This window comes from Rhagoletis zephyria, unplaced genomic scaffold (genome assembly GCF_001687245.7).
Source record: "Rhagoletis zephyria isolate East Lansing unplaced genomic scaffold, Rhagoletis_zephyria_1.1 Rzeph_scaffold_00149, whole genome shotgun sequence".
Taxonomy (NCBI): domain Eukaryota; kingdom Metazoa; phylum Arthropoda; class Insecta; order Diptera; family Tephritidae; genus Rhagoletis; species Rhagoletis zephyria.
Window position 1 is genome coordinate 224,900 of NW_016157233.1, and position 19,410 is coordinate 244,309.

Sequence of the window (19,410 nt, forward strand, 5' to 3'; positions counted from 1 at the left end):
TGGATGATGACTATGACTGAATTATCATTAGGAGCCAGGGTTGCGTGATTTTAAATTAGTAAAATCCTGAATCTTTAAAAATAAAATTGATTTCTGAATTGAAAATTTAACAAAATCCTAAATGGTATAAATTGATTATTTGTTCCACGAATCGAATCATAAATTAAATTTGTATGTGATTTGATTCGTCGAACAAATTAAAATAAAATTTACAGTTTTATGCCATCGAGTTTCCTAATTTCCTAAATCCTTCTAGTTTGCCTTTAGTTTGAAGTTGATATTCTCTTAACGTAGAGAACGTACGTGGCTTTTTATACATTTACCATAATTGTTCTCACCAAATTTCAAAGTCATGTTAGTTAGGGGTGCGAAGATATAGGAAATGTAAAATTTCATGGAATGTGCCGCGCCCTCTTGTACAAACTCATTTATATTTACGGTTTCCAAGTTATAGCTAATTAAAATTGTCACGCCTATGGAAGATGCCACACGCCTTCTCAGATCCCATTTCTTTATACCCTATGTTATGTCCGAAGTCACTGTCTAGATACCAGTTAAAGCCGCATGAAAATCCATTAAGTAGTTCCAAGTAGATAAATAGACAGACAGCAAGTAAAAAAGTATTATATTCTTATTTTTCCACAAGAGGTCATTATAAATATCAATTTTTGGTGAATAAGCTTCAGTAGTTACTAAAATATCGCAGTTTTCGTATTTCTGAAAACTACCGTTATATAGGATGTGGGCGTGGTTATTGTCCGATTCTGCGCGTTTTCAATTCCAACCGTCCTTTCCTCAAACGAATTACACCTACCTACCAAGTTACGTTAAGATATCTCAATTTTTACTCGAGTTATCATGTGCACAGACGGTCGAACAAACGGACAGTCACGGCTAAACGATTTCTTTTTTCATTCTGAACCGTTATGTGAACAAAGATATAATACCCTTGTGCACAAGTGCGCTCGGCTATAAAAATTCTAAAAATAGGTCCAAATGTATTCTATATATATTCTTCGCATCACCTTCGGTCATTCTTTTAAAGAAATTTTCATTTTACAGACACGACTTTTCTACAGTTTTACTATACATAGTATAGTATAAGTACGCACTTGAAGACTAAATTTGTCATTCTAATTAAATAATGAGACTTCGCAATAGTCAATATTTTGCCGGGCTAATCAGTCGCACTGTTAACTGCAAGCTGATCTAAGCGTAGAAAAGTTATGCGCTTCGCTAAAATCAATTGATAAACGGAATTGTATAGAGTGTGAGCGCAAACTTCCTGGAATTGTAATAATTTGAAGGTGGACCAATATACGTAATGCACAATGGAGAAGAGTGCAGGTGGGTTGGAGTTGCGAAGTGAAACAGATAACTTTCCACTCACTGAGTCTCATTTCGCAGATAAAACCACACGTACAGATCCAATCATTTCACTTTTGGGCAGTGATTTGGGTCCGTGGCAGCTGATTATCTGCCTTTGGATTTTTCTATCGAAATTTCCCACCGGTTGGGTGCAGGTCTCTATGGTATTCCTGCAGTCACCCATCAAAAGCTCGTGCGTTGTGCCCGACAACAACACCGATGTCTGCGCAGCTGAGTGCAAGGAGGTCGCCTATGACCGCAGCGTATTCCAGGAGAATATCATTAGCGAATGGAATTTAATTTGTGAGCGTGCTTGGCTAGCCAGTTTGGCGCAGAGTTTCCTAATGATTGGCATTATGTTGGGCAGCATTAGTTTTGGACTTCTTGCCGACAAGTGCGTGAGAGTTGCTTGAGTTTTCAACTATGTATCACTTAAAAAATAATAATCTACTCCGCTAGGTGGGGCCGTCGTCCCATGTTTGTGGGCGCCTGCGTTATGGACTTTGTTTTTGGCTGTCTGGTTTCGGCGTCGCCATGGTTTTGGCTTTTTGTGTTGCTTCGTTTTTTGGATGGTTTCGCTTTGGGTGCCACCATGTCTACGGGGTATGCAAAAACTAAGACGGAAATCAAAATATTATGCACTTAATTCACGTAAAGTTGTTTTCCAACAGTTTCACCATCATCATGGAGATAGTCGGCCAAAGCAAACGTGAGACTATGGCCATACTCTTTCTCATTCCATTCAATTTGGGCCATGCCACACTACCGCTCTTCGCCTATTACATACGACATTGGCGTTGGTATCATCTTTCCTTCTCTGCGCTCACAGTATTCCTTCTGCTTTGCTATTGGACCGTACCAGGTAACAATATTTTCACAAACTACATTTCTATTTAGGTAATTATTTAGTGCTCATTTGTTGCTCACGATTTCAGAGTCTCCACGCTGGCTCTTTACCACTGGCCGTACTGGTCGTGCCGTTCAAATACTCGAAGCTGGTTGCAAACGCAATAAAATGCCAACTGCTAATATACGCACCGAGCTTGAGCAAGCCGCACAACTTATCGCCGCCACACCCACCTCACAGAAAGGCAACATCATCGATCTCTTTCGTTATCCTTATCTGTGTCGAAAGACTTTGGTTATGACCTTTAATTGGTTTGTCACATGTCTCGTCTACTTTGGCATGTCACAGCTCATTTCTCAACTCAGCGGCGATATCTTCTTAAATGTCGCTATTAGTGCAATTCTTGGTGTGCCCGGTACGCTAATCTGCATTCCGATGACCAGAATTCTTGGCCGACGCTTCACACTCTTTCTGTCGCATTTTTGCACCAGTATACCTTTGTTGGCATTAGCTTTCGCGCCATCATTGGGCACCACAACGAGAATGGTAGTGGCGTCGATAGGTCTTTTTGCGGCATCTGTTTCGTCGCCGAATATCTATCTCTATGCAGGCGAATTATTTCCCACAGTGGTGCGTAACTCAGGCATGGGCTTGTGTTCATTTGTAGGTCGGATTGGTTCGGCTAGTGCGCCATTCTTATCGGGCATGTCTGCGGAAGCTGAGTGGATACCGTTAATGGTGTTTGGTGGCTTTTCCCTGGTGGCAGCTGCCTCGCTCTTCCTTGTGCCAGAGACTCGTGACCTACCGCTGCCCGAGACCATTGAAGATGGCGAAACATTTGGTAATAAAAGTAAGAAAGTGCAAATATCATAGAAATAAGTGCAATTTGTTGTCTTTTGGCAATGCGGCAATTTACATATTTACTGGTTTGGTAGCTTTTAAGTAATTTTTAATAAAAAAAACATCGTGAGTACCGGGTACTCCTGAAATTTTATGTGTAAACATCTGTGTACGACTTGGCAATGCATTAGGTTAGAAATTAAACATTAGGTTTAATTAATTTAATTTATTTTGTCTGGATCAAGTGGTTCTGAAAAAGTTGTCAAATCGCAAACTAGGCTCGAAATTTTGCTAACCTCACCGTTAACTAGACCCGAAATGGGCCTGAAATATCCCTGAACAAGTGCAGAAATGTTCAATTGTACACCCAGGAAGCAATTGAAAATTTTCAGCTGGGTTCGCGCAAATTTCATCATATCCTCGAGCTAAGATGTTACATATCAAAAAACTTAAGAATAAAATTGAATTACGAGTACAATGAACTATTTATTTGTTAATTACGTTGTTATCAAATGTTTTTATTCCAATCATATCAGAGCCCTGTCTAATGGATATACTCAGTTAGAGAGGTCTCTTCACTTATAACACAAGTGCTGTTGTATTGTCTAGTATCACTGCGGCTCTCCTTCTTCAACAATTGCGATAAACTTGGCTACAAACAACAACAAAAAAGCCTCCCAAATACCGATGGCTGCACTTATGTAAAGTATTAGTACAGACATAGATGATTTGCAAATTCCTTGTAAAAACTATTAAGAACGTATGTAGATACTTATTTGTTATGCGCTCCATAAAATTGTATGTTCTCTCAATGGGTATCGGGCGTAGCAATATGGTGTGTCCAAAAATAAAAATAAAAAATTGCTGGTTATTAAAACACACAGCTTACTTCTAGGAGAGTGGAGCCATCTCCAATTGAGTTATTATATTATAATTAAAAAGACAATATTTGAACCCAATCGTATGGAATCCATGAAATGAACATAGAATGGTTAATAATTTCCTCACCCTTTGTTGGAATACGTCATCGTCGGAGCATTGATGCAATATCACCATATCGTCTGATGGCGCTTCGAAGAGCTCTTATTCAACTTTAAATACTTTCATAGAAAGTTTCTTTTTAAGTCTCACAAAAAAAAAGAAAAAACGTACACGTATGTTTGCAAAGCGATTTTAAAAAAAAAATATTTTTTGGTCAAACCTAGGAGTCGTACTTTTTATCTACTGACATTAGGGTTATAAAAACTGAGATCAGCACTAAAACGGGTTATTTGAGGTCAACAAGCTTTGGAAGAAAAATATTGTCAATGACATGAATTTATCATACTTTAAGATCCAACTGTAAATGCCGAAGACATGACGAAAAATCTAAAAAAATAAAATAAATTGCAAAAATACTTTCGACTCAGGGTTTATGGCGAATTTTTTTCCGGCACGGTATAATGGACCTATACCATAAATAATAGGGTGACTGACTTGGTTTTTCCAAACTGGTTCTTACCGGTTTTTTCAGCGGCTTTTTTTAAACTTTGTATTAGGAATATCGAACAAACCGGTTTTTTACATTTCATAAAAAAACTTGGCCTCTCAATAAGTTGAGTTTTTCGAAGTTTTCAAGCCTTTTTCCAGGTTAGGGGAATCCCCTAAATCGAGATATCTACACTTTTCCTGAAGCTCCGAAGAAGTACACTCAGAGGGCTGGCTGCCTTTTTTAATGTTTCTGGGACATCTAAGCACTCATTTACGGCGGTAAGAACACTATGAAAATCCGAAAAAAGTCAGAAGAAATGCAATAAATTATTTAAAAAAGGGCTAACATAGGACCAAACTTGAATTATTCACTGATTTGTATTTGGTTTACTTTTGATCTAGAAAAAACTTTGAACTTATTTTACTTTACTCTTTTCTAAAAATAAGCTTTCTTTATTGTTAACAGTTTTATTGTAATTTTTGGTCATGACTTCATTTTCGCTGCGTGAAAGCTATGTAAAATAAAACCGTTTTATCCGTTTTTTTCTTAATTTAAAAATAGGTAACCGGTTTTTTTGAAATTGCAATTTTTCGAATAACTCGAAAACCGATTTTGGAAAAAATGCGAATAATCGAACACCCTAAGGAATAGTTTCAAAGTGTATTTTTCTAAGGAACATTGCTATTGAAAGTAAGTAGTATTTCTCCTTTTATAATAAAAAATCATTCCCAGGTCGAGTCCTTTCTGTGTGTGTTTTTTTTTGTACTCTGAGAAAATTGGCTCGAATTTAATTTTGCATATCTATAATTTGAATAGCTTAAAAACATATATTAGCCATGTCAATGATTTTAACAAGATAACCATCGGTTTTAGGCATCAAGCACCAGCCGAAACAACTAGCAATCGCCACAACAAAAAAAAAAAGGGTGAGGGAGTTCCCCTAAATTATTTTGTTTTTTTTTTTTTTATATGTTGCACGCTCATTTAAAGACGATCATTTCTGTCGAAGTTGACACGCGCCGGACACACGTTCCCATGGCTAAACGCTACAAACAATTGCTTCAGGCGAGAAAAACCGCTGATATAACCAACACCGTCGCCGCCGACACGCTGAATCAAAAGGATGAACCATACCAACTATGTAACACACATAAATTCACACCTGCATATGTAGGTATGCATATACAGTGCCGGTCACTTAAATGGCGCCCCAATTCGATCCTCAGTACTGAAATTTTTCCGTTTTGGTTTTTATTGCCGAGATATTGCACATTTTCTGCCATATAAAAAATAGGAGAACATACCGAGCTCTAACCGCCCGAAATAACGTAAGCGAATTTTTTTTTTCCCTAGAGCATCTAAATGCATTTCTGCATAAAAAAATTAAAAAATGTCGCTTACGTTATTTTGGCGGTTAGGGATCTGTAGGGCTTTATGAAAACCAAGCAGATTTTTTAACCGACGTCCAAAAAAGGAGGAGGTTATCAGTTCGTCGTAATATTTTTTTTTATTTTATTTTTTTTTATTTTTTTATATTTATTTTGTTTTTATGTATGTTACCGCATAACTTTGGACCACGTCAACCGATTTGGATAATTCTTTTTGATCCGATCAGTGAATCATGAGATATATATACATATATTCTTTTTATATGAGAGTTGAAGTCGGTTTTTTTTTTGCTAAAAATTACTTTTGCTCTTTAAGTATTGACCTATTAACAAACCATATTCAACAATTTGATTGAGCTTGAGGCCGTTTTTTAATTTGAAATTTTGATGCAGATTTTTAGAATAGTTATAAAGTTTTAAAATCGTATTTACATAGTTTTTGTTATAGAATATACTATATTTTTTATAAAAAATTAATGAATATTAAATAAACAAAACGAAAACTGTCAAAACTGAAGATCAAAAGGTGGCACTATTCAAGTGGCCGGCACTGTAAAAGCGATTGTGGTGTTGAGGGTGCAAGGAGACTACGGAAGTGCAAACCTTTTCATTAACGGTAATTTCTATTGCCGCTGACTGTCGTAGAGGAACTGCATAGCTGAGCGCTGAGATGAAACGCTTCTGATGCGAATGTGTGGCAGGCGTTAGGGGTTGTTCGAAGGGCGTGGCGGTGTTGCGCTTGCGCCGCTGTCATCCTCCACAACGCTGCCGACTGTCAAATTGACAATCTTAAGTGCAATCTTGTTACAAAGCAATGTAAACACGATTGTTAATTTAACTTTCCGCAACAACAATAATAACAACAACAACAACAACCACTATAACATATGCACATATATGTACGTAGCGATAAGCTTAGGCGCTTCAAGCCTCTGCGATGCTTCCCAGGGGTGCAATGAATGCAAGGCCACAATTAAATTATCGCATTTCACAAATAAACGTATGCTTCCGAGGCGATTTCCTCTTCCTAGATATACTCGCGTGCATGAGTATGGGTGTTTTTTTTTTTCTTTTTTTTTTTTTGTATGTGTTTGTGTGTATTTGAAAACTCTCAGCAAAAATCAGGATTAATTTGTTTGTATATTTGTGGTTGTTTTGGTGCCTGTCGTCACCTTTGATTTGATTGTTTGCTTTGCTGGTTGTACTGTAAACTGCTTGTACTAGCTGTTGTTGTCTTCCAATGTTTTAATGCCTATGGCTTAGCTCAATTGTGCGTTTGGTGTGTGGGAAATAAAAATATTGTAATTCATTTGCATTAAAGTCGATCTGATCCGCCTTGAAATGAATGTGGAGGAGGATTTTTTATTGCTGACCTCAATCGCGTTAGTGGATGGATTTTCGAAACAATCTCTTAATTAGCATACATTTTGTGTTTTTTTTTTTTTATAAATAATCAAACCCGAATACAAGAAATCTTCAAGGTTGGATTAATGGCGGCTTATTGGCTCATTGCCTATTTTTAATGTCTTGGCTGATGCCTGTTAGAACCGGGATAGAAATCTAGTAGTAGGCGTCGGGAGTACACTGGAGGTTGTTATTGTTGTTGTACCGGCTTTCTTAGCCCGGCCTAAATCGTATAGTACTTCAATCTTTGCCGTCAAGCTCAACTAAAGGTAGGTTCAGAAAACGCGTTGTTTGGTCGAATTCTGCCAAGAAAGAGAGAGGGGTGTAGGGTGTATCAAGAAGAAACATATAGCCCATTAAATTTTAGTTTAATAATGTGCAAATTTCAAATATCTAAAAATTCGCGTTGCTTTTTGAGAACTTTTTTGCTATAAAAAAAATCTGAAAATTTTGTATATTAAAAAAAAATCTCTAAAATAAACGCGATTTTTTAGAGATTGACTATTCGTTCTTATTCCCCATTGTTAGTTAATAAATTAGTTAATTTTTGGGTGTAACAGAACAAGAGATACCGCGACCTGAAAAATCTTTTGTATCTCGCTTGCTTGACGATGCTGCGGTGAAAAATTCCTTGCAGTGGGCACTTTTGGATGGGGAACGAAAGCCAGGATATTCACAAAGACATTGAAAAACCACAAATCTGTATGCACATCCTCTGCTTATTCGCCAACATCCCTTCAGCGCCGCGCTACCCAACTTATAAAAGTGGCCACCACTTCACACTTAATCTCCGAACGTATGCGTGGCCATAAGTTCATAAACAAGCAAAATGGATTTATTTTCAAATGTTTGCTAACTCGTAGAGATTTTGCGTGAGAGAAAAGTGTAAGCGTGGCAAATTGATTTGTTTGTTTTGATGTCAAAATTGGTGTAGTAAAGAGTAAATAGAACTAGTATTGATATGAGAAAGGTAGCGTGTACGAAGGTACGAACATATGTAATCATATACATACATATGTACATACATAGTATGTATAGATGCATGTTACGCAAATATTTACAATCAATGAAATTATTCCTCAACCGCTCAACTAAAATAAAAATCATACTCAATATGTATCACCTACATACATATGTATAACTTTTACCAGTAAAGTCCTAATTTTCGGTTTATTTACTTTTCCCACTACTTTATGCAATATATTCTTATTTGTATTGACTTCAACTGAAAAGACATTATTTTTGTTTTCAAAGTGCATCTCTACCGCAAATCATTCCCGCATCTAAATAAGTGTGCAAAAAAGTAGTACACAAAATCTCTAAAAATAAGAAAATAAATCTATTATGTAAGCGACATGTCCATGGGCAGAAAACACGCTTAAGGATTAAATATTAAGTGGTGGCTCAACGCCCATACAAATACGAAGATATGCGCTTACATATCTGTGATTTAATAAAGGGTGGTAAAAGTAGATACAAATAAGGTGCTGTTAATCGATAAGTTGCAGATATGGTTAACTGTGGTAATGAATGTTGCTGTCATATCCGGAGGCTTGCTATACCAAATGCGAATATGTAAGAATATCATCCAGACATAATTTTTAAAAGATTTGTTTGTTTATATGAACGGTGTATCGATATGTATACTTATTTTTGTATTCTCCCATAGAAGATTTTACCACATTTTTCAAAATCCATTGGAAAATCAACATGCCCCCTGCAATCGAGAGAACTTTTAAAATGTTTCAAACAACTCCCTTTCACATTTCAGAGGTACTATATAGAGTAGGCTGCAGTGGCTGCCCGTAGACACACCATCGGGTCAGTTGTGGTACCACAAGGAATCTTATTAACGTCCTCCCCGCCCCCTCTTATACAAACCAGAATGTGCAGTTGGCAATCGCCTTATCTTTATTCCCGCTATATAACTTATTATGTTCCTTCTTACTGAGGCTCATGCTCATCTCTGCACCCCCCGCAGTCGTCGTTAAATGGCATCCCGAGACTCTACACGTGTCTACCTAAAGTGATGTGACCGGTCAGCAGGCCCGTAGCCAAAGATAAATCCATCTTTCGCTTTCTTCGGAGTAAAAAAAATACCTGCATATTTAGCTTGCAGGCACCGAGCGGCATATCCAACCTCTTTCAAGAAGTGCACTTCCTTGCATACTTATCTGCCATCTAATTGCCTGATATACTTCTGTTAACCGGCATCCATACCAGGTGAAAAAAGAACTCCTCTGCCAACTCGACTTGAAAGGCGCTACAGTGGTCCATTGCGAAATGAATTTTGTGCTCCCAGTTATTCATAGTACCCTCCCTCTCACACGTTGTTATACAATTCGGATCCTTCAACCATACTTAATCTAATCGGTAACTGCCCAAATTTTGTAAACATATCAAATGCTTCAACAAGGCTACGTTAGACACTTTCCATATATTAACCTATTCGATCTACTTTTGTAGATTTTATTAAAAACGTATTATACAAATGAAATTTAAATTACATAAAATTATGTACGAATAATATCACCAAATATTAAGATTACTTCTCCGCTTTCAGTCACTACTCATTCGGTTTCTTGCCAAACGTATTACCATCTTCAATAGTCTCTGGCAAAGGGTAACCCTTCGTTTCAGGCATAAGCCAAACCGAAGCAGCAGCCAAGAGGGCGAATATTCCAAAAACGGCAGGGGGCAGCCCAATATCATATAACTTCAACCCCTCTATCCATGGAGCTACAATCGAACCAACACGTCCCACAAACGAACACAAACCCACACCTGTGGGACGAACAACAGTCGGAAACAGCTCGCCGGCATACAAATAGACATTCGGAAATGTGACCGATGCGCCAAAGAGACCAATTGTCGCCAAAAGCACCCGAACTGTGCCGCCAAAGTGTGGACCAAATGCCAAGAGCGTCAATGAGATGCCACTTACAAGATTGGATATAAAGAGAGTAAGACGGCGTCCCATATATTTGGTTGCCGGTACACATATACAGGTGCCTGGTACGCCCATTATCGCCGCCACAAAAACATTGAGGAATATGTTGCCGGTCAAAGCGGTTAAGAACTGTGACACGCCATAGTATACCAGGCAGACAACTAGCCAATTAAAAGCCATCGCTAGAGTCTTTTGACACAGATAAGGATGTTTAAATAGGTCCACAAGCGTGCCCTTTTGTGTTGTTGAAGATGACAGCACCTTATGCGCTTCCTCTAAATCAGGGCGCACCCGCTCGGTTGGTTGCTTATTAACCTTTGCTGCTTTTTCGAGCACTTCCGTGGCTTTGTCCAAGCGGCCGGTGGTCAAAAGCCAACGTGGAGATTCTAGGAAAGAGGGCGAAATTATATTTAAAAAAATTTTAAATGTAAAATCTATGTGTGGCGCTCGGCAATACCTGGTACAGTCCAAAAGAAAATTATATAAAAGACTGAAAAGGACGAAAACGACAGGTGATACCAACGCCAGTGGCGGAGAAAATAAGCGAATAGTGGCAGTGTGGCATGACCCAAATTGAATGGAATCTGATAGAGTATGGCCATCAGTTCGCGCTTACTTTTACCCACAATTTCCATGATGATTGTGAAGCTAATAGATCAAAGAAATTTAATCAGTTATGTGCATGCCTGGGTACGAGTATGTACTTACCCAGTGGACATAGTGCCGCCAGTGGCATAACCATCCAAAAATCGCATCAACAAGAAGAACCAAAGCCATGGTGATGCCGATACTAGACAACCACAAATGAGTTGCATCAAACACGAGATCACAAACATAGGACGTCGTCCCCATCTATGTGTAGAAAAGGGGAGAGTTATACCAGTACATCTCGTCCACCTCACTCTATTACTTACTTATCGGCCAGCATGCCCATTACCATATTGCCTAACATAATGCCCACCATGACCAGTGATTGTTGCAATTGCGCTAACCACCGACGATCGCATACCAAATCCCATTCCATGACAATATTTTGCTCGAAAATGCTACGATCATAATCATACCCATCGCAACCGGCTTCACAAATATCGCTGGCATTGCTATCGCCACCGCTCTTACAGGTGACTTTAACATCGGCCTGTAGAAATGTCATAGAAATCTGCACCCAACCGGTGGGCGGTTTGGACAAAAATATCCATAAGCAAACAAATAATTGCCAGCGTCCCAAATCGCCGCCTAAAATCGAGATGATGGGGTCCGGTCGTTGCGGCTTTTCTGAAAGAAATAAAGGCAAACGAATATGAAAACAAGAGAGAGAGAGAGTTTTATGAGATTTCTACCGTCTTTGGTCTCTTTTTGCATGAGTTTCACTTATTTCTTTATTTTAATTTTCATAAAAACAAATTTATTAAATAATTTCTTTTTAGAGGTTTTCAGTTTAACATTTCTTTTGAAACAAAATAGTGTGTAATGAAATATGAAACACTCAATGAAACTTAGGTATTAGACACAGAGGGCCCCTGTGGAAAAAATATTAATAATTTAATTAGGAAGAACAAATTTCAATCAGTGGTTCCAAAAAAAATTGTTAGTTACTTACATAGCCCTCAATGTCCCTCGACTTCCCTAATGGATGGCAAAAGGGTAGGTGAATTCCTTGTTATGCAGGTTCGACCATAGATGATTTAAAATAAATAACGGAAGATAACAAAGGATCCCACATTCTGGCACTGTGATCCCAATTCCTTTCTATAAAAAATAATGCCGAAGTGCCAAATCACTCTAAGACCTCCTACTATTCTACAATACTTACTACCACATATCCACTAACTAACTATGGCTATCAAATAAGACCAAATGAGACCATAAAAGGATTCTGTTCCAATAAAAAAAGTTTAGAAATCTTTAAGTGCCAACCTCTCAGCGACCTTGCTGTTTTCGACCTCATAGGGTTGGCTTCCAAAAATTAAACTGTGTCAAACCAGGGTTTAAAAATGTTGGATTATCATACCGTTACGTAGAGCCTGAATGGTCGTTGGGCTATCTGAAAATAAAACTAAAAATTCCTCCTCTAATCCTTTTGCTAGGTTTAATTTGGCCCAGATGAAAATTACCAATACTTCAAGCGTAACAGGGTGTGCCACATTGTAAAAACTGTAGAGATGAGGATGAGATAGAGACAGAGATCATCCAGCACTTCATAGGCTACTGCACCGCACTACAGAGAAAAAAGCTATATTTCTGGGAGACCACTTCGTTGTTGGGAAAACCTTCTCCTAGGCCGTCTAACCTAGAATAAGCTACGGCAGTTTTCTGACGCTATGCCACGGATCATAAACCGCGATCGACGCGATAAGACCACTCTATTAATCTTGTGTACAGACCTCATGCTCTACCAAAAAGACTCCCCCAGGCCCACATGACCCCTTTGGTCTTTGCCGGAGTTTCATCAAGATGGGAGCTCCAATGGAACTTCTTATCTAGCAAAGGTTCTTAGATATTTGTCCCCAACCGAGTATTCAATCACTGTCCCTTAAAGAGTGGCCAAAACAAAGACATAGTTTATACCTTTTTGTAAACGGTATAAGAGAAGCTTTTTGCGGATTTAAACTGAGGCCCTTACTAGTTTCAAACTTAACGAAGAGCTATATCCGCAACGTTAAATGTTGCCCAAATACAATACGACTTAACACTCTCGAAGTACAGCGTCGATTCAACTAACAGTATAAGGGTATATGCCTCTTTGGCACAATTCTCTGTAGATTAGGGCTGTCATAAATAAGCCTCTGGGTAAGTTATCCACCTAAGACTTGAACCTTAAATAAATTCCTTAAAGAAGTATAATTTCTATGAATTAAAAGATCACCTTTAAAAGCCTTTGTGCACCTCCACACAAAAAAAGGAGGGATAAATAAATGACTTCAGAAAGCTCCTGAAATTATCTACTGGGTAGTATGTATGACCCCTGAGCCCTGTAACTGTTCAGGAAATTGCACTTTTTTGGCGTTTGCCTGAAGATAAAAAGTACGACTTTAAGCAAATAAACTAAAATGAAAGAAGCTAAAAATGTTTCGATTACTAATAACTGAAAGCTTAAGCTCTACCCACAATGACAGCGGACGCCGGCAAAGAGGTCGGCGGTAAGTGAACAGCTGTATAGTTGCCGTAGTAAAATCCGTCAGTTGTCGTTTTGATTTAAAATTTTTAATAAAACTAAATATGTTTAGCCGATGACCGTTTTACCGCCGTCCGCTGCAATTCTGGATACAGCTTTAACCTGTTTTCATAGAAAAAATTAACTGGTTGCCTGCACTGACCTTCATTAAAAAACCAGGACAATTTGTCTATGACCAATACAAATCCTGGAAAACCAAGACGTCTGGCATCCCACAGATGATACTATCGAAATCCCCCTCGACAACGAAGAAGGCACAAAAGGCAATCTTCCGGATAATAAGGGCAGTATCCCTTGATTTTCTTTCAACATATACATATATATATATTTTTAATTATTATATTACATATATATAATATTATATGTATCCATAAACTTAGTTTGTACCTAATACATACATAAATACATATGTATGTATGTAGGTCGAAAAAAATGTCCAGAGTTTTAGGAAGGAAGTTAGGCTTTTGGCCCGTACGATTCAGGTTAATCAAGGGGCTCGTAATCGGTTTTAAGAATGAGGAAATGTGGTATTGTTAATGATATTGGTGTTCGCATTGGTTTTGGTATTTGTATTGATACTAAGATTCTAAGATGGTATTGCCCTTTTATTGGTACTGTTAATGGTATTAGTATTGTCATTAATATTGGTATTGCTATTGCGTTGATACTTATAGCGGTAATGGAAATGATAATATTATTAAAGAATAGTTTTTGTTTTAATTAGAAAAAAATCGATACGATTTTTTAAACATATGTCTTTGTTAACTTCTCGAACTTCTGAATCTATTGACTTCGTTTGCTTTTGCTTTCTCGCTTTACGATTATGGATTTCAGTTGAATTAACTCACAGTTCAGAGCTCTTGAGTGATTTTCCCACCGAAATCTTAGCCGTGAGAGCATTAAAATATTTGCGTTGTAATGACATTTCGGTTGCACGCTAATTAATTAACCCGAAACTAATTTTATCAGCACAAAACTATTTCATGGCTCATTTAACCTGTGAACTGGAACAGGGATACAATCGGAAAGTGGCAAGTTTCGAAACCACAGCAACATATTTGGGGTAAATTTGTAAGCAGAATGGAAGTGAAGTGGTTTAAGTGAGCGGCGAACAGCGCGGCAAATTATTGGGCCATCGAAGAGGGTTGAAGAGGTGTGTCAGTATGTAAGTATGCATGCACCTACCTACATATATGTACATATGAACAAATGTAAGCTATGTGTATGTGTACAAAAACCCGATTTTCCTTTCCTTCCAACAACAAACATTATGAAGTGGTGTGTGATTTGCTAAATTCACTTGCATACGTTCGCTGTCAGCGACAATTGCTGCAATTGAATTATTTGTATAAATTAAAAACAGAAATTAGCCATGTCAATGATTTGAATGAGATAAGCAGCGGCGATACACATGCCACATGCCACCAACAATCAGCAACCAGCAACAACACAAAAACCAAAAAAAGTGTAGGGTGCGAGTGGCGTAGCGGAAAGGGCGGCTTGAGGTAGGCTGGTGCGCCTTCGTTGTTGTTGTTTTTTTTTTTTTTTGTTGCACGCTCATTTAAAGACGATCATTGCTGTCGAAGTTGCCACGCGCCGAACACACGTTCCCATGGTTAAATGCTGCAAACAATTGCCGCAGGCGAGAAAAACCGCCGACTTGGCCGGCCAACGCGTTGCAACGCTGAGATGCTGCAGCTCAATGAGATGAGCCCCATACATACATAGCTTTGTATGTAGCACGCATGCGCGCATCGGTTAACACCAGCAAAATAATAGTTGCAACTTGCAAGGGAAGCAGAGAGGGGGAAAACAAAAAATTTTAAACTCCATCTGTTGGACAAGATCGATCATCGGCTCTTCGGTGTGGCGGCGGCCGTCACTCAACGTATTGAGCACAATCTCTAGTATAATCTTGTTATAAATCACTGTAAATATGTTTGTTAACTTAATTTTATATCCTAAAAGTCATTTCTTTTTCGCCTGCACCTTTTCGATTTGCGAGGTCAAATAAGACCAAATTTATGACGCCAAATTTTCGCATTTGCTCCATTACCATGCCGTTACTATCTATTGGCATTAACATTACCATTATAATTACAATTACCATTACTATTTAAATTACTACTACCAGTACTTTTGCAATATTTATCACCGTTGCCCTTGCCAATGCAATGACAAAAACCATTACCATTATCATTACAATTACCATTACCATTACAATTAACATTACATTAGCATTATTATTTAAACTACTATTATCATTGCAATTTCCATTACAATTGACATTACCAATACCATTACCATTACCTTAACCAGCTTTCTTCACAAAAAAGCGGCCCCTTTGAAATCGGATGCATACTTTCCGCTGTTGCATATTCTCCATATTTACAAATGTATGCCTGTAACCAAATACATCAAACACCATTATAATGCCGTTACTATTGGCATTACCGTTTCAATAACCATTACCATAGCATTTACAATTACCATTTCCATTGAAATTACTATTACCATTACCTTTACAATTACCAAAAACTTCGTAATATTAATTAAGATTACAATTACAATTACCATTAGCATTACAATTACATTTACATTACCATTATTATTATACTACTATTACCATTGTAATTAAAATTACAATTGACATTACCAATACCATTACCATTACCTTAAGCAGCATTTTTAATTTACATCCAAACACTTGCCGCTTTTGCATATATATGTATTATCCACATTTACAAAATTTACACAAATATACGATTGTAATCAAAAACGTATTTTTAAACAGGTGCAGTTATTCTCGATTTCCATCCGATTACCATCATGCTAATCTCATATTACTTCATATGCTTCATTGTCTTTTGCATTACCACATTTTTGTATTGTTGCCTACAAATATGAAATAATACTCTCTCCTTCTGTTTTTGCTCTCGTTATGCACTCACAAAGCTCCACCCATTTTAAAACACCCCACCGCTTGCAACAATTGATGCTAAACTTTTTTCGCCGCAGCCATGTATCAGCAACAGACTTCAAAGGGAAATGGAGTACGTGGGTGGTAGGAGGGAAACAAATATGGCTGCCACATGCTGTGAATGAAGTTGAACTGTCACGAGCAGGTACATATTGAAGCAACAATGAACTCGCTGTTTGTATGAGGTATGTACATATGTAGATGATGCGGAGGTTTGTGCCCAGTAGGAAAAGGGTGGAACATAAATTTAAAAAAAAGGTCAAACTCAAAGCCATGCACCACTTAGATACTAATAGCTTAAGATTGGCTGATTGGCGGTGAGAACTAATTCTCACTTGAGGTCATGTGTTAGCCAAAAATGGAACCCTCTCTGGCGAACGCATTCGCAGTCTCGATTCCGGAGGCATAATGGCAGCCCGACTCTCCGAGGAAACGATAAATCGTTACTACAACCTTCGTCGATAGCAAATACTTCTGCCTAGAAATACTCAAAAAGTCAAGCAGACGAACTGATCATATTACTCCCAGGCAGTCAGAAAAGTCTTCTTCTTCTTAGTTTGATCCACGACCGTTCGTCGTTTTGGGCCGAAACCAAACAATTTCGCCAGTTTCCTCTCTCCTTAGCGGTATTGCGCCATTTTGTACATGTCGAGTGTCATTCATTAAATTCATGTCCTTCTGCACTGGTTCCTTACATTGTATTCCTTTCCTTTCTTTCGCTCGTACAGTTCTGCCACAGTGGAATGGGAAACGCCTCTGCCCAGCGTAAAGCGAGCAGTAGTGGTAAACGACGTCCTATAGGAGGTATTGGCCACGCGGACCACGTGGCACTCATCGTCAGAAGAAAGTTCTTGGACATTCTGTACGAACTTGGACATTCTGTACGAACTTGGACATTCTGCAGAACTGGGATCATAAATTTACCTGCTATAGATCCTAGACAGAGAGAACTCGTACTATTTTATGCTCTCCGGATAGGACAGGAAGTCTTCGCGGAAGCGAAATATTCCGGAGCGAGTAAAAAGATAATCAGTGGATCTCTTCTGCTGTAAAACCCCTATGGAGAAGAGATGGAATCAACGGAGTGCTCCCAATACGCCAAGACCCTTTGTGTGTTGCCAGGAGATACTATTTCCTGTCGCTGACGTCCCTTGGACTCAGGCCGACGATGTCAATATCATCCACGATTTTGCTGTTTAGAAACCCTTTCAAATTGGAGCAACAGAAAACAAATTCACAAGTATTCGTTCTAAGCTATTTCACACAATTTTCATTTGCCAACAAAGGCACCCAGTATTCACACGACCATAGCTCCGCCCATTTGTCCAACAACAATGTAATGAAAGTACATAGCAAAACTCCATGCATTCACGTTTATGTGTGTGTTTGTTGGAAGGATAGGCACATTGAAATCTCTGCCATTATTACAAAATATGTTTAAGGGTAGCTGCGCGTGTATCCTTTCTACCCAGCTCAGCTTATCAAATGCAGAGATTTGCTGAGATTCTTTTTACCGTTTAGTGTGTAGCATAAAATTCCATAGTAGTTAATGTACATACTCCAGTTGGACCAATTTGCTGTATAAAAGGATATGCACTCACAGGAAGTAAATTAATTGTGAAAAATCTTATTAGCGTACGGTTGTGCAGTGTAGTGGATTTAAAAAGTTAATCTGAGAGTGATTAAAAGTGATTTGAATACTGAGGACTCTATTAAAATTCAATAAAAACTGCAGATATAGACATCTCTAAAAACCAAAGCAATATCGGTTATCTAACAGAATATGTCGCGAAATCAATTGCCCGATTCATCGTCCTCGCCACCAATAAGGTTAATATAAGCAAAAACATATACATAATTATTACAGAACCGATAAAAAGTGTTCACTTACATACATATGTACATAAATTGGAAATTTTTTTGGCTAAATTTTTTTAGATATTTTTTTTATAAAAATATGGTTCATGCCATAATAAAAATCATATAAATGATACTTTCAAACTTTATACAGAATTTAGAAAAATTCCATAATTTTTCATCTAAATTTCGAGCTTCTTAACCAGAATTCTTTTAAATTTTTTGGGTATGCAGTTAACAGGATTATAAAATTTTAGTAAAATTAGTGCAAGTTTTGAGCGGCTAAAAAATCGCATTGAATTTTAATAACCATATTTTTATAAAAAAAATATCAAAAAAGTATAGCTTCAAAAACAATTTAAATATTAAATACGAAACACCATTCATCCACTTGTGCCATATTTAAAGCTGAATATGAATACATATCGCACACGATCCATTTTTGAAGAACTCAAAATTTGGCATTTTTCAAAATATGCACTAAAAATATACACAGAGGTCTTATTTACCTTTCAGAAAAAGCCGAAACAGCGGTCTTTTCATATAAGAATTGCAATTTATAAAAACTTCGATTGCTTTTTGTTTCTTGCAAACGGTCTTGCGCCTTTTCTTTAAATTCATGTTTTTATGGAAAAGGCCATCAGCAAAAAAGTATCAAAAATTTACACGATTTTTAGCCTTGTAAAACTTTCACTTATTTTACAAAAATTTCATGAGCCATGTAACTGCATATTCATGAATTCAGATTAAAAAGTCCAAAACTTTGGCGGAAATGTATTGTTTTTTTTTTCTAGAGTTGGTATTAAGTTTGAAAGTTTGAATTAATTTTATGGTTTCGGCTAAAGCAAGACAAAAACCTCTATCGCCAATTCCATGCGAACAAATCGTTCCCATAATTTCAAATGCAAAACAAAAACAAATTGGGAAAAATTGTTTTTGTTTTGCTTTTAAATTTTTTGGGAATATTTGTTCACATAAAATTCGCGATTTTTATAAAGAAATAAAAAATAAAAACAAGTAAGAAAGTCTAAGTTCGGGCGGAGCCGAACATTAAATACCCGGCGCAAGTATTAAATATATGTTTTCCACCTTTCCGAAAGCTACCGCTACATGATAAGCCGGGGTGTATA

General features: G+C 37.6%; 3 protein-coding genes across 4 annotated transcripts in view; 2 read left to right on the forward strand and 1 right to left on the reverse strand.

The window, feature by feature from the left end:
• Positions 1–999: 999 nt before the first annotated feature.
• Positions 1,000–3,108, forward strand: LOC108382779 (organic cation transporter protein-like). Its single transcript, XM_017639154.1, has 5 exons — positions 1,000–1,347; positions 1,408–1,762; positions 1,828–1,971; positions 2,040–2,230; positions 2,304–3,108. The coding sequence occupies exons 1-5, from the start codon at positions 1,332–1,334 to the stop codon at positions 3,086–3,088; spliced, it is 1,491 nt and encodes a 496-aa protein (XP_017494643.1). The 5' UTR covers positions 1,000–1,331; the 3' UTR covers positions 3,089–3,108.
• A 6,776-nt stretch (positions 3,109–9,884) lies between these two features.
• Positions 9,885–11,692, reverse strand: LOC108382675 (organic cation transporter protein-like). The gene is made up of 5 exons (XM_017639050.1): positions 11,609–11,692; positions 11,183–11,543; positions 10,977–11,120; positions 10,726–10,916; positions 9,885–10,654 (listed from the first exon to the last, which is right to left on the reverse strand). The coding sequence occupies exons 1-5, from the start codon at positions 11,628–11,630 to the stop codon at positions 9,885–9,887; spliced, it is 1,488 nt and encodes a 495-aa protein (XP_017494539.1). The 5' UTR covers positions 11,631–11,692.
• A 6,233-nt stretch (positions 11,693–17,925) lies between these two features.
• The window catches only part of Fer2 (basic helix-loop-helix domain-containing Fer2), a 7,492-nt gene continuing 6,007 nt past the window's right edge, over positions 17,926–19,410 (forward strand). For both annotated transcript variants that reach the window (XM_017639194.1, XM_017639200.1), the window contains exon 1: positions 17,926–18,253. In XM_017639194.1, the coding sequence (XP_017494683.1) occupies positions 18,207–18,253 (47 nt within the window). In that variant the 5' untranslated portion in view covers positions 17,926–18,206. The remainder of the gene's footprint in view (positions 18,254–19,410) is intronic.